The sequence below is a fragment of the Neoarius graeffei genome, chromosome 21, assembly GCF_027579695.1.
Source record: "Neoarius graeffei isolate fNeoGra1 chromosome 21, fNeoGra1.pri, whole genome shotgun sequence".
Classification (NCBI taxonomy): domain Eukaryota; kingdom Metazoa; phylum Chordata; class Actinopteri; order Siluriformes; family Ariidae; genus Neoarius; species Neoarius graeffei.
In genome coordinates, this window is record NC_083589.1 from 31,360,442 (window position 1) to 31,375,793 (window position 15,352).

General features: G+C 39.9%; 1 protein-coding gene across 2 annotated transcripts in view; it reads right to left on the reverse strand.

Moving 5' to 3' along the window:
• prkcq (protein kinase C, theta) overlaps positions 1-15,352 on the reverse strand; it is a 73,596-nt gene that overhangs the window by 15,828 nt on the left and 42,416 nt on the right. For both annotated transcript variants that reach the window (XM_060902977.1, XM_060902976.1), the window contains exons 5-10: positions 12,622-12,805; positions 11,256-11,287; positions 11,074-11,159; positions 6,906-7,035; positions 5,666-5,775; positions 5,344-5,497 (exon numbers count right to left, since the gene is read on the reverse strand). In XM_060902977.1, the coding sequence (XP_060758960.1) occupies positions 5,344-5,497; positions 5,666-5,775; positions 6,906-7,035; positions 11,074-11,159; positions 11,256-11,287; positions 12,622-12,805 (696 nt within the window). The remainder of the gene's footprint in view (positions 1-5,343; positions 5,498-5,665; positions 5,776-6,905; positions 7,036-11,073; positions 11,160-11,255; positions 11,288-12,621; positions 12,806-15,352) is intronic.

The following is a 15,352-nucleotide window of genomic DNA, read 5'->3' on the forward strand; positions in this document are numbered from 1 at the left end:
TATAATCTGTCAGGTGCGTAAGGGAGGTGGATGTAAGTGCAGTATATCTACACAAACTGCACAAACACACACGAAGGCAAACAGTCCAAGACAGCAGGCTAAATCCAAATCGTTAAAACAGGCAAAAGGGTTGGGCGAGGTGCAAACAGGACATCAAAGGCTAAGCGAGAATGAGAACCAGGCACAAGAATCAAGAAACAGGAAATCAGAAACATGGGTAGAAAGGCTCGGTAATGTGTATTGACGTATCGTAATGCTTTGCACTGATCATGCATCAGCACAGTCCTTAAATAGGTGCACACACAGCTCCTTAATTAAGTACAGGTGTGCATTGTTAACAGCGTGCGTGCTGGAGTCCGCTCGAGGCACGCGCAACCCAAGGCGCGCCTTCAGGTGCATGTGCCACAGTGCACAGGACTGACAGAACCCCCTCCCAAAGAGCTCCCACTGGGAGTGAAAATCCATCATACTTGGCTCTGGTGGGGGTTCGGGCTCAGGCTCAGGACAAGACTTGGATTCTTGACTAGGAGTGGGCTTGAGCTTGGGCACTTGCCTTGGGCTCCGGGCCGGAATCATGCTCAGACTCCGGACTTGACTTGGGTCTTGGACTTGGCTCGGATCCAGGACTGAAGGTGGACTCAAACTCAGTGGATTTGAGCTCTGGAGATGAGTTGAGCTTTGGGCTGGATTCTGGCTCCAGCTCAGGAGATGACTCAAGCTGGAGTTCTGGAACTGGCTTGGACACAGGGCAGGAAGCAAACTTTGACTCAGGCTCCAGGCTGTATTCAGGCTCTGTAGAGGACTTGAGTTCTGGACATAGCTTGGACTCAGGACTTGGCTCTAGTTTGCACTCAGGACTTGGCTTGGACTCGGAGCTGGACTCAGGCATGGGCTGAAGCTCTGTCAGCGTGTTGCTTTGGTCCTGGTTAGAACTTGACAGTGGGATGACGACGACGTCTACATGGCCGGGCGGGACGATGACGCAGACATCTTCCTCTAACACAGGTTCTGGAACTGGCTCACATTCCGGCATTGGCCTTGACTCTGGTGTAGGCACTGGAGCTGACAAAGGCGCTGATTCTGGCATTGGCTCTGATGCTCTAGCTGACCTGGGTGCTGGCTCTGGAGTAGGCACTGACTCAGGCTTTGACACTGGCTCTGGCTTTGAAGTAGACACTGGCACAGGCTCTGATGCTGGCTCTGGCACTGGAGCCGACTCTGACACTGGCCCTGGCACGGGTTCTGGAGAAGGCACTGGCACAGGCTCTGATGCTGGAGCTGGAGCAGACACTGGCGCTGACTGACTCCGACTCTGGTTCTGGAGCAGACACTGGCACAGGAACAGACAGTGGTGCTGGTTCAGGTTCAAGCATGGGTTCTGATATAGACTCTGGTTCAGGCATTGATCCAGGTGCTGGTTCTGGCTTAGAGACCAGCTCTGGAGAGACAGCCTCGAAGAGGGGCTCAGGAACTACAGCCTCCTCTGCTGTCTCTACATCGGCCACCGGAGGGAGCTCTGGAGCGACAGCCTCCTCTGCTGCATCGGCCACTGGAGTGAGCTCTGGAGCAACAGCCTCCTCTGCTGTGTCAGCCATGGGAATGATTGCCCCGCCCCAAAGATTTTCATGGGATTCCTCCTTTTCCATAGATTCAAAAATGAGCTTGAGCATGGCAAAGAAAGTCTGTGAACTCCGGAGGCATGGGTGCTCGACTCGGATCAAGTAATCCACCCATTGGCATGCTCATCCAGCAATAAACGTTAGGATGAAGCTTACCCAGATTGGTTCGGGTAACTTGGGCTCTTGAAGGTCCTCATAGAGGATACCACACTGGATGCTGAATCCACATGGGTGATACTCTCCATCATAGGGTGTAGGAGTGTAAACACCAGTATGCTGGTGGAAAAACGAGGCTAGAGACTGAGACAAAGAAACACGGAAGCAGCGTGGAATCGTGTACTGAAAAACGTCTGCTACATCCATAGTAAGGTGAAGTATTCTGCCAGGTACACGAGGGAGGCGGATGTAAGTGCAGAAGTACAACCCCGATTCTAAAAAAGTTGGGACAAAGTACAAATTGTAAATAAAAATGGAATGCAATAATTTACAAATCTCAAAAACTGATATTGTATTCACAATAGAACATAGACAACATATCAAATGTCAAAAGTGAGACATTTTGAAATTTCATGCCAAATATTGGCTCATTTGAAATTTCATGACAGCAACACATCTCAAAAAAGTTGGGACAGGGGCAATAAGAGGCTGGAAAAGTTAAAGGTACAAAAAAGGAGCAGCTGGAGGACCAAATTGCAACTCATTACGTCAATTGGCAATAGGTCATTAACATGACTGGGTATAAAAAGAGCATCTTGAAGTGGCAGCGGCTCTCAGAAGTAAAGATGGGAAGAGGATCACCAATCCCCCTAATTCTGCGCCGACAAATAGTGGAGCAATATCAGAAAGGAGTTCGACAGTGTAAAATTGCAAAGAGTTTGAACATATCATCATCTACAGTGCATAATATCATCAAAAGATTCAGAGAATCTGGAAGAATCTCTGTGCATAAGGGTCAAGGCCGGAAAACCATACCGGGTGCCCGTGATCTTCAGGCCCTTAGACGGCACTGCATCACATACAGGCATGCTTCTGTGTTGGAAATCACAAAATGGGCTCAGGAATATTTCCAGAGAACATTATCTGTGAACACAATTCACCGTGCCATCTGCCGTTGCCAGGTAAAACTCTATAGTTCAAAGAAGAAGCCGTATCTAAACATGATCCAGAAGCGCAGACGTCTTCTCTGGGCCAAGGCTCATTTAAAATGGACTGTGGCAAAGTGGAAAACTGTTCTGTGGTCAGATGAATCAAAATTTGAAGTTCTTTATGGAAATCAGGGACGCCGTGTCATTCGGACTAAAGAGGAGAAGGACGACCCAAGTTGTTATCAGCGCTCAGTTCAGAAGCCTGCATCTCTGATGGTATGGGGTTGCATTAGCGCGTGTGGCATGGGCAGCTTACACATCTGGAAAGACACCATCAATGCTGAAAGGTATATCCAGGTTCTAGAGCAACATATGCTCCCATCCAGACGACGTCTCTTTCAGGGAAGACCTTGCATTTTCCAACATGACAATGCCAAACCACACTGCATCAATTACAGCATCATGGCTGCTTAGAAGAAGGGTCCGGGTACTGAACTGGCCAGCCTGCAGTCCAGATCTTTCACCCATAGAAAACATTTGGCGCATCATAAAACGGAAGATACGACAAAAAAGACCTAAGACAGTTGAGCAACTAGAATCCTACATTAGACAAGAATGGGTTAACATTCCTATCCCTAAACTTGAGCAACTTGTCTCCTCAGTCCCCAGACGTTTACAGACTGTTGTAAAGAGAAAAGGGGATGTCTCACAGTGGTAAACATGGCCTTGTCCCAACTTTTTTGAGATGTGTTGTTGTCATGAAATTTAAAATCACCTAATTTTTCTCTTTAAATGATACATTTTCTCAGTTTAAACATTTGATATGTCATCTATGTTCTATTCTGAATAAAATATGGAATTTTGAAACTTCCACATCATTGCATTCCGTTTTTATTTACAATTTGTACTTTGTCCCAACTTTTTTGGAATCGGGGTTGTAAATCAGTTTATTAACAATAGTGCAGTATACAAAGTGCACAAACACACATGAAGGCAAACAGTCCAAATGGTCGGGCGAGGCATAAACAGGACATCAAAAGCTAAGTGAGAATAAGAAACAGGCAATCAGAAACACAGGTAGAAAGGCTCGATAATGCGTACTGACGTATCGTAATACTTCACACTGATCACGCATCAGCACAGTCCTTAAATAGGTGCACACATAGCTCCTTAATTAAGTTCAGGTGCACACTGTCAACAGCGTGCGTGCTGGAGTCTGCTCAAGGCACACGCAGCCCAAGGTGCGCCTTTAGGTGCACGCGCCACAGTGCACAGGACTGACATAATCCAGTGTGAGTAGTAGAACATACAAAAGCTGGACATATGGATGAAAAAAATAAAAACTTGTTTGTTGTTCAAGCTCAGGAATTATATGGAAGCTTGTGTTTTGTTTTTTTTTCTTTTCTGCTGAAAATCTAGATCTCAGTATTGAACATTCTGGCTCCCATCTTTTATATTTGGCTTTTTGCAGTCAGTATCCAATCTTTTCTGTCTTGAATTCCTAATCTTCATAATCACTTAATGTGTTGTCTTATCTACTGCAAAGTAGAGTTGCACTGAACTGCATCACAAACTTGAAGAGTGCACACCTCTGCCAAGCCACATATCCAGATTTGTATCAAAATCCAATCAATTGTTCCTTGGCCCATGGCCCAACTTTCCTCAAAATTTCATCAAATTCCATTCAACACTTTGAGTTATGTTGGGAATAGCAAAAAAAAAAATTCCTGGATCCACATACATATCTAGATTTGCATCAAAATCTGGTCAGTCGTTCCTTGGCCAATGGCTCACCTTTCCTCAAAACTTCATCAAAATCCATTCACTACTTTTGTAGTTACATTGGGAACCAGTAAACACACAAACGGAGGTGAAAACACAACCTCCTTCAACACAGTTGATGGAGGTGAAAACAGATATAGGTGAGGTTATTCTCAAGCGGAATTAATGTTGTGTAATAATATGTCTGTGACTGTAACTCACCACTTGAGGGGAGTGTTTCTCTACACTGAGGCTTGCAATAGCATTTCATCAAGAAAACACAGATCTCATTTCATCTCATTATCTCTAGCCGCTTTATCCTGTTCTACAGGGTCGCAGGCAAGCTGGAGCCTATCCCAGCTGACTACGGGCGAAAGGCGGGGTACACCCTGGACAAGTCGCCAGGTCATCACAGGGCTGACACATAGACACAGACAACCATTCACACTCACATTCACACCTACGGTCAATTTAGAGTCACCAGTTAACCTAACCTGCATGTCTTTGGACTGTGGGGGAAACTGGAGCACACGGAGGAAACCCACGCAGACACGGGGAGAACATGCAAACTCCGCACAGAAAGGCCCTCGCCGGCCACGGGGCTCGAACCCGGACCTTCTTGCTGTGAGGCGACAACGCTAACCACTACACCACTGTGCCGCCCAAAAACACAGATTTAAAAAATAAACTGGGAAATTAATTTTTGTGTGTTTCCTGCTTTTATTTCTAGTTTCTGTATCGTTCCTGTCTCTGCCCTACACATGCAGTGAATTATTATATTGGACATTACTGGTTATCTTGTTCTTGGTACTGAAATAGCTGACCTCATCCTTTATTGGGTGTACCATGGGTGATAAGTTTCCTGCTGTGTGTGTTACCTTTGCGTGGTAGTGGCGGTGGTGGTGGAGTCGGGTTTAGGGGATGGATTGGTAGGGATGGCACATAGCCCGAGGTCTCTCTGACCACTCCAGCCTGTCCTACACTTACTGGTCCCTCTCTTCCGATTATATCATTATCTCTGGAGCTCCGGGCCTGTGATGCACACATACAAACATACAATGGCAAATGTTTCATCCTTTGAATCTGTCCATTTTGCTATATTTATATCTTTTTTTTGCTTACTTATTTATATTCTCTATGCATTATTGAGGCTGTGTAAAACATTATACTGTATCTGTGATAATTAATGTAATGTTCAACCTGCTGAGTGCTCTCAATCATAGCCAGCGCCTCGGCCATGAGCTTCTGGTTGACACCACAAAGGTTTGCTACTTTCTTTTGACATTTGTGATGAACATTCATGCCACATTCTGCACAAAAACAACATACACACAATCACACAAACAAATAAATATAGTTTTATACATGGCGACCAAACTCATTTCTTTTCTATCTGCTTTCTCATTTTCTTTGTTTTTGCTTTCAATTAAAAAAAAAATCTTCTACTTTTGATGTATTTTCTCTCTTTTTCTTTCCTTCCCTTTGTATTTTTCTTCTCTCAAGCTCTTAGATGGGCTTTACCAGTCTAAAAAAGTAACATTATATATTCCAGACATATTGAACAGTTATTCCACGAAATCGTCATACATGAGCTGATAGCTGACGAGGAGCGTAGCACCGAGTAGGCTATAAGCTGTGTATGACGAGATTGAGTGGAATAACTGTTTTATTCTATCCACATTCACTGGATTTTGAGAAACAGAGCATTTTTTTTTTTGCAAATTCGATAAATAAAAACTTTATACAAAACATCCGACAAAATCATTTCCGCTTTGAATGTAAACAAACCGGTGAAATGACAGTAGCAATTTGTGAAAAATGCGACAATAATAATTCTTGAAAAATGAAAAAAAGATACTTTCATTCCATATTTTGTTGCTTTTTTGTATTTCTGGGGTTTTGTTTTCGAGTTTTTATTTCGTCCTCAGTTGGTTCAGCAACACGTTCCGCCATTTTGTTTTTCTCTACTCATGGTATATGAGCTGATATCCTAGTAGTAGAGTAGCCAATCAGAGCATGCGATTGCTCATATCCAGTGAATGTGGATAGAATATTTCTTGTTATCTTCTGAAAAGTAATGTATGTGGAATGACAGACCAACGTTACTCAAATTTAACTTTAAGTGACAAAATGAAACTGTTTTTTTATATTTTTGCCATACTTTAAATCAGAATAAGATTTTTTTTTCATTTGCCCAATGTACATATATAAATTCTGCTTATTAACACAAATGATCATTTAGCTGAATTTTACTGGATGTGCTATTTTGCATGATAAACTCTGACGATAAAATGCATTATAAAGAGATGTCTATTGCTGAATAGTGAAAACAATAAGAGAGTTAATGTGGAAAATTATCATGCTGAGTTTTGGTGATCCCTTACTCCAGTCTGACCCTAAGTGGTCACATGACTTCTGAGATTGTCTTGTGATCTCTCACCTTCACATTTGAGGCCCTGGCGTGCCAGTCCCCAAAGCAGTGTGCCACAATGCTCACAGAATGTCGGGCTCTTATAGTTATACACCTTAAACCGATGAGGCATGTCGATTTTAAAGCGCTCTTTATGGATCTAAAGCAGACAAACAGATTTAGTACCGAGATTCATTCATGTAGACAAAAGTTAGAGTTAGCAGTCCAAAGCAATAGTTTGTTAGTGCATGTACATATTTATCCACATATAACTATGGTGTACATACAGTACTGTGCAAAAGTTTTAGGCCCCCATGTTTTGTTTTGTTTTTTCATGCAAACTTTGCTATAGATTTTTATTTTATGACTTCTACATTATCAAGTCGGTAAAAAAACATTTTAGAGTCCAAATGTTCATTTTCCAGCACAAAATTAAATGTTACAGGAAAAAAAAGGCTGTATCTGAGCAGCATATTACATAAGAGAGCACTTTTCAGATTAAAAACGAAAACATAATGAAGGCTTCTGGGTTTTGGTGCGAAATGAAGAAGCGAGTGTGACAGTCAAAGTGTCCAGAAGAACTGTGGCTGGTTCTGTAAGATGCTCAGTAAAACCTACAGCTCATTTCCGCATAAAACTGCACTCACTGGACCTGAGACTGCTATTTTTTTTTTTTTAAAGCAAAGGGAATTTCGTCACACACCAAATATTGACTTGGTTTCATTTATTATGGCTTACTGCTTACTGTTTATAGTATTTTTTCATGTTGAAACATTTCATTTTATTATTTTTAAGCCATTTTTGGTCTACAGCATTTCTTTACATGTGCCTAAGACTTTTGCACAGCACTGTATATATTGCATATTGTGTACTTATACCATAGCACTGTTGGTTTAATTTCTAAATTTGATGGTGTTGATTAATTTTCTATCACAGCATGGCTCTGATTAAGAGTTCCAGCTATAATTTAAGTGCTAGATTTAAAATAACGTACTTATTCTAATGCATTATCATTCCATAGTAATAGCTCGTTCACAGAGATTTGTATGGCGGATGCGTTGACTAATCAAAGACTAATACAAATGGTTTAAAAACCATGTTATTTAACCAGCGAAATGTATAATTATTGATATGAAGAAGCTATTTGTTTCGAGACAACAATGTTTATTTAACATTTATGAAAAGAGACTCAGGGTTCAGCCATTTTTAACAAATAGCACGTTTTCCATGTCAGAAGGGTCTTCGTTTTTAAGTTCATGAAAAAAAAAAGAGACTGGTAATAGTAACTTTATTAAACACAAGATCCACTCAGCTGACGCTGGTTTCCATTGGAGATGTGTTTAAACTTGTACTAATAATCTATACCTGCATTATTAAATTTGTAAAAAAAAAAATGTAGCTAATATAAAATAGATAATATACAATATAGTAAAACAGACATATTATGATTAATAATGAATAAAATTTGTATTCCATTTATAAAAATATATCTAAATACCAGAAGTGTCTCCAATAGTCAGTCATAAATTTCTTAGTAGTGTCAGAGTTTTTAATATAGTCAGGCTGAGAATTATATAACCTGGCTGCTGAAAAAGCAAAAGTCCCATGTCTTGATTTTGAGCTTATTTTCAAGATATGAATATTCTTTACCAGGCCTGGAATTTCGTCATTTTAGGGGCAGGGCCACTTGGCCTTTTGTGCTGTAAATTTTTTGAGGGCACGAAGGCCAAAAGCCAGGGCACCAAGGCCATAAAATAAAACAATGATTTTAAGTTCACGTCTATAATGAATTTAATTTAAGGACTAATGACTCTTCTGAGGAAGATTGGAGTCTCAGTCGCAACTATCAAGCAGGTAAAGAAACATCTCCTACACTATTATGTCTGAAGATAAGAAAATATTGAACACATCTAAACTTATCAATCCATCACTTACTTCAAAAATTGTAAAACTTATTAAACCTATATCCCCCCATAATTTTTGTTCAACTGACACCGAATGTGCAAGAGCATCTTCAGACTGTACTACTACGCAGATTTTTGATTAATCAAAATTGAGCCTGGAGTCCATCAAAATGTTTGACTGTAAATGGAACATATACTAGTATGCAGGCTACTGATTAACCCATAAGAGTCCAGACCGATTTCTCAATCAAGGAAAATTATTGAGGAAATAAAATGAACTAAATAGACGACAAAGAAAACATTTCTGACCTTTTATTTTTTAAAATAGCACTTTCATGTCTCAAGATCTTAAATATTAAATTGCAAATTTGCAGAACACTGCAACGCTATTACACTGTTAACCCCAAAGTTCATTCTATACAAACAGTTTGAGTAAACACCACTTTTAAAGATTAGTTTTATTGCATTACTTAAACAGTATGAGTATATGAAGAGTATATGAGACAGTCATTGGGTGTACTCATTTTTATTATATTTTTAGCATAATTATTACTGGGGGGTAAATGAATAAAAGTAAATGTTAATGTTGTAATGACGCCGAAAACAATGAGATAAAATCTCTTGCAATGGTGATCTCGTCAAGATGGCAGCAGTTACACTTCGGTTAAACAGCAAAAAGAAACATACAATACTAGTAACAAAACAACGCTAACTGCATAGATTAAAAAAGTGGCTATGAACAGACAACAGCACATATCACGTATCATATTATGGCAGGAACAAGCAGTAGTAACATCCATGACCTTACGCTTAAAGCTCGACAAAGGAAAAACTTGACAGCGAGCTAATTAGCATTTGTTACCGGCTACAGTCGGTACTCGGCACGTTAAAAGTGGGTCAACGTTGTAACGGCATAACGTTACTGTACAAGCAATGCTTATTTAACGGTAACAAACTTAAGCCCTATATGCTGAAATTCCTCTCTTATTCGTTCGTTAATTTATCACACAGTCTTACTTCAGTCAACTTCTTCCCTCCTTCTGTGAAAATTCAACGTCTCAGACGTGGACACAAGTGGGCGGGGGATGCGTTTGATTAAGTCTCCTGGTTGGCTGGTGATAGATTGGTGTCATTATAGCACGTCGGAGCGGTTCATGCCAGGCTCGAGTCCGATCCACCACTGATGAGTTGCCCAATAAGAATCCAGAATGTCATCAAAAGACGTATTTTTTTCTCAATAGACGCAGGTGATGTTAAAGCCTATTGGCAGTCACGAGGCAGACTACAAAACCGCAAAACCGCAGGGCATCAAGGCCACTGTGGCCTTATGGCAGATATTTTTTTCCAAGGACACAAGGCCAAATTGAGAGGGCACGAGGGCCGTGGCCCTCGTGAAATTTCTGCCCTGTTCTTTACTCTCATGTTATAATTATGGACATCAGAGTTTATCACAAAAATTTTATGTAGGTATTCTGGTAGAATCCCGTTCATATTGTACATTTGTACACCATCAGACATTTGTTAAATTTCCATCTTTCAACAATAGGAACCCAATTTATCTTTCTGAAAAGGACTTCAGAACGTTCATCCCTGATTTTCTTCTTGAGTATTAAACGTGCACCTCTTTTCTGGAAATGATAGAGCCTTTCCAATTTACTCGCATCTGCATTCGACCAGACCACATCACAGTACTCGAAGAGATAAAACCAAGGTGTTGAAGATCATCTTGCTGATCTTGATATTGATGTATTTTCTTAAATTTCCCAATATCCCTAATCTCTTGCTGATGAGGAACAACTGTTTACTGCCGCTCTAAAGTAAGTGCTAAAAAGATCTAACTCCTCTCGCAGACGGTCCGTTAGATTAATTTATAGTGTGGGACTTGACATTCATAAACAAATTATAAATTGTAATTGTTGGCAAATTGCTGTGGTATGAGAGCAACAAAACACCACACTTCTGCTGTTATAGTTAAATAATCCAGTGCACATCAGGGTGGTATACACACACCACCCTGGCATGGATTATTTTCCTATAACAGCACACATTTCTTATATACTGTAGTTTCTAGCTGGGAACACACTTTTCCTTCCCCTAAACAACACTCTTGGTTCCAAACACATGATACTACAACAGGAACAGCAGATGACTATGACTTCATGTGTGTAGGATGTGAAACAAAATTAATCAACAGAGTGTGTTCTGCTATCCACATACCAATAAGATAGCTCTGGATGTATCTGACTGAAGACGGATGTCATAAATAAACAGAACTGAATGTGTGCAGGAGTTACCATTGTTTCTTTGCTGTTAATGGCTGAGCCTGTACACTTGGCAATCACTTTATCAATACACTTCTTATGGATGGCAGCATTGCATTCTAAAGAAGAGACAGAAATAGAATTAGTGTACTGACGAGCTTTGTGAAAACCCATTATTAAGAGGCTTTATAGACAAAAAAATTCTGTGGACTCACGTCGGCACTGATATCCCTGTTTATTCAGACCCCTACGAGATAGAGAGAGAGAGCAGGTTATTACTGCTAATAAATATTCTTCTGTCCTCGACTCACAACTGTCATTCATTTAATGGAGCATAGAGCTTCTTTTCAGTACTTTCTCACTAAGTATCTGTAGATCTTCAGATTATTATAAACATATGTTACTATTATATACAATTAAATCAAGTTTATTCACTCAGCAAAATCACCTAGTATGTGTGTGTGTGTGCGCAAATATCTTCAACTTCAAATATATGTTGGGTTTAAAAGGAAACTTTAACTAGATAGAGACTGTGACTAAAGTCACAGTGATTTGTGCTAGCTCTTACAAACCAGGATGTCTGGTCACCATACCCTATAGATCTGGAATGGTAAGAGATAGAGAATGACGCTTAGTGAGGAAAAAAGCCAGTTTTTCATGGATCATTCCGGTTCAGTGATCCGGATCAGCACCAAAAGTCATAGCAACTTCGTTCAGCTTAGAGTCATTGTTCCTGTGAAATTTGGTGATGATTGGTTGAAAACTGAGAGAGAAATAGCATCCTAAAAATGTTGGGAGGATAATAATAATAATAATAATAATAATAATAATAATAATAATAATAATAATAATAAAAGAGTAATAAAGTAGAAAGATCCTGAGTAACAATTTACGCCACTACTGCTCGCGCAAATTAATAAAGTGGTGCCAGTTACTCATTTGATCACTTAACATTTAACTTCATTTTTCTTCATTACAGTACTCCATTACTTTGCATTTCAATCAACATGTTGAGTGAAATGGAAAAAACAAACAAACAAACATGAAAGATGACCCAGATAACAGCCAAAAATAGCTGTCGTTAGATAGTGTTGAGGCAGGAAAACCACTGGGTTTATAAAGATCAGCCCTCTGGAAAGACTCTGTCAGTTCTGTGATGTATTGGAGAGCTGAATATAATCAAAACACACAAAAAAATGGTCTAATATTCAAGTAAATAACATAGAGAGGCTTCATTATGTCAGTGTTCAGCAACCAGTGATGCAGACATGTATGAATCCAGGGGAGCCAAGTTACTCAATATGTTTTTCTTTAACCTCAAACTTACTCTCTTCTGACTGAGGTGTATACACGTGTTATTTTATTTAATCAGTTGTCTTTCATATTAGGTTGCATCTGTATGCTACTCCATAAAAGGATTTCTAATGTTAATTTATTTAATAATTAAAACAAACAACCAAAAAAAAAAACCTACAGTATAAACATTGATAACGTAAGCTTTCTGTATTACATCCTACCAAGACATCCTATATATTTTGGTGCATGCGTTTCCAACTTTGAAGCAACAGTTTGGGGCCGTACCAGACAAACTCCTTGCAGACTGAGCAGAAGGTGGGTTGGGGGAAAAAAGTGGCCGTGAACTCATGACACTTCACCAGGTGGACTTTAGCCTGTTTGATCGCACCACGACGTTGATGCAGCGCAAACACACCCTCTCTCTCTCGCTCAGGCTCTCCATCTCCATCTCCCTCACCATGACCTGCATCTACACATAAAAACATAATTTTTTTTTATATCAGTGCATACGTGTGTGTGTGTACACACACACACACACACACATGCATACACTGGCGCCATCTGCGGGGGGGCACGGACCTTTTTGACCCCCCAAAGATAAAGTTGGGGGGCAAAAACACCCCAATAATGAAACGTGAAAAAGTAGTAAACAGTACAGATGAATTCATGTTAACTGACGATTGAAACCAACTAAACAAATAATAGCCTAGCTTTGAATGCAAAATACGTAATCTATAGAAACGTCACCTAAAATGTTATGATCGGACATGACCCGCCCCCTTTTCCGCTTGCAATATTCCAATGGTTGGCAGTGAGTGATTGACAGGTTGCACTCCGCAAAATTTACACTGCGTAGCACTAGGCCTACACGGGCCAGGCAAAAAAAAAACATAAAATGGTTCGTTGCGTAGCAACCAAGGCAGCACTACTGAGGCGAAAAGTTCTGTGTGGCCTCCCGCAACCGTTTTCACTGAACAGTGAACATAGAAATGAAGCAAAATGGACAAGTGGATGAGTTTATCAGTGCTTGTGACAGAAGGAGTGATGTTTTTGCGAAGTTTTAGGGCTGATGGGCTATTAGGGTGAATATGATTTTCTCATGTCCTTATATTGCTTATTTCTTTTTACTGCCTACTTGTTAATAGAGTGCTTCGAGATCAGCGCGAACCTGGCGGCGGCCATATTGGAAGTCAAACGTCGCTGTGTCAGTGCATTGTTGTTGCTCAGCGAAGCAAAATGCCGAATACGTGTGTCATTGTTGGCTGTAGTAACCGAGGGGAAAAGGGTGGCAAAAGCTTCCACAGACTCCCTAAAGTCGTGACAAACCAGGGAATTGCAGCACAGGAGAAAAGCGAGCGGAGGAGACGACAGTGGCTGGCTGCCATTAACCGATCAAATTTAGGACTAGACTGTATCCGGATTTGTTCTGATCACTTTGTGACAGGTAGGTTAAATTGTCTTGAATTTCATAGTTACTAAAATAAATGTGATACAAACTATTATCTTTTCTATGTACTTTCAGCAATGATTAATGGATATATTTGTCACATTAGGTAGCTTATGTCTACTGCAGTGCATTGTTGCATCAAATGGCATTTAAGATCTAGGCCTAGTAATGTTTATGTACACATGCTGTTAGTACAAGTTACATACTAGGCCTACATTTTATTCACTGACTAAAATAATTGATAATAATTATGCGGCAACAAGCTGGGGTCAGCTTTCCATTCCTTCTCACTAACAGTGTATGGATCTACATTCCCAATGAAACGTAACTTCTCAGCATAACGCTCCCGTGCCTGCTTATCCAAACTTTCACAGTAGTGCTCCATCACTTCAGATGCCTAAATTCTTAAAAAATCAAAGCTTCTAAGCCCTCTAACGCGGAAACGAATCGGTGAATGTTTCCTCTATGATTTGTACTCTATGCGCGCTCTGGAGCGAGTGACTTCCAAGATGGCCGCGCCGACCGCATGGTTACTATTTTTAGCATCATCTCGGAGCACTCTATTTCCGTGGCCATGAAAGAGATGTGTTGTTAAAGTTTGTAAGTAAGATTAAAATTAACTTTGTCATATCCATTAACTCTTAACAGAAACTACATTCATGTACTTAGCCGTTTTTCTACCCAAGAATGGTTGGCCACGAGGTAGCCTTACGCACATGCGGATATATGAGTTTAACACGCCTAAGCCTTTTTATGGAGTATGGTGCATGTTTTTTTTTTGTGCACTATTCTTGTCAGTTGTCTGCCAAATTCATCTCAAAGAAAATTGCATTAAACTAAATTTGTTTATTGAATAAATTGTTTCATACAATGTTTAAAGTCGCGAGATTTTTTAATGCATCATAATAAGTTATCGTTAAAATGGGCGCTTCCCACTTGCAACGGTGAATAGTAATGAATGAAAATGACTTACAACTGAGTCTTTGATATTCAACTACATACACTGCCGATGTCATGAAGTCACGGTGCAAGAACATAATTCTGACCCCCCAATGTTGACATGAAGTTGGCGCCTATGCATGCATACATACACACTGATAGTATGTGCTTTTAGAATATAAACATGTTTCCTTTATAAATACATGGTTCCTTTTCTGTTTGTGAATATTCAATGTCATTTTTATCTTGTGAATTTAAAAATGTTCATACATGTAATATAAATCCAAAGGTGGACAGTAACAAAATACATTTACTTGAGTACTGTACTTAAGTACATTTTTTGAGTATCTACTTTACTTGAATATTATTTTTTTGGAAACTTATAACTTTAACTTCACTACATTTGAAAGACAAATACCGGTATCATACTTTTTAACTCCACTACATTTCTATCAAAGTCCTCGTTATTCATTACTATGAAGCAACTTTGAAAGTGGATTTTTTTCCTTTTCTTCTTTTCTAAAATGTGATTGTTTTTTTCGCAGGTGACACTGAGACAGTCTATCAGTAACCTTTAGGGTCACGTCACATCCATAGACTGTATAAAATCAAGATCAATGATTTCTCAGC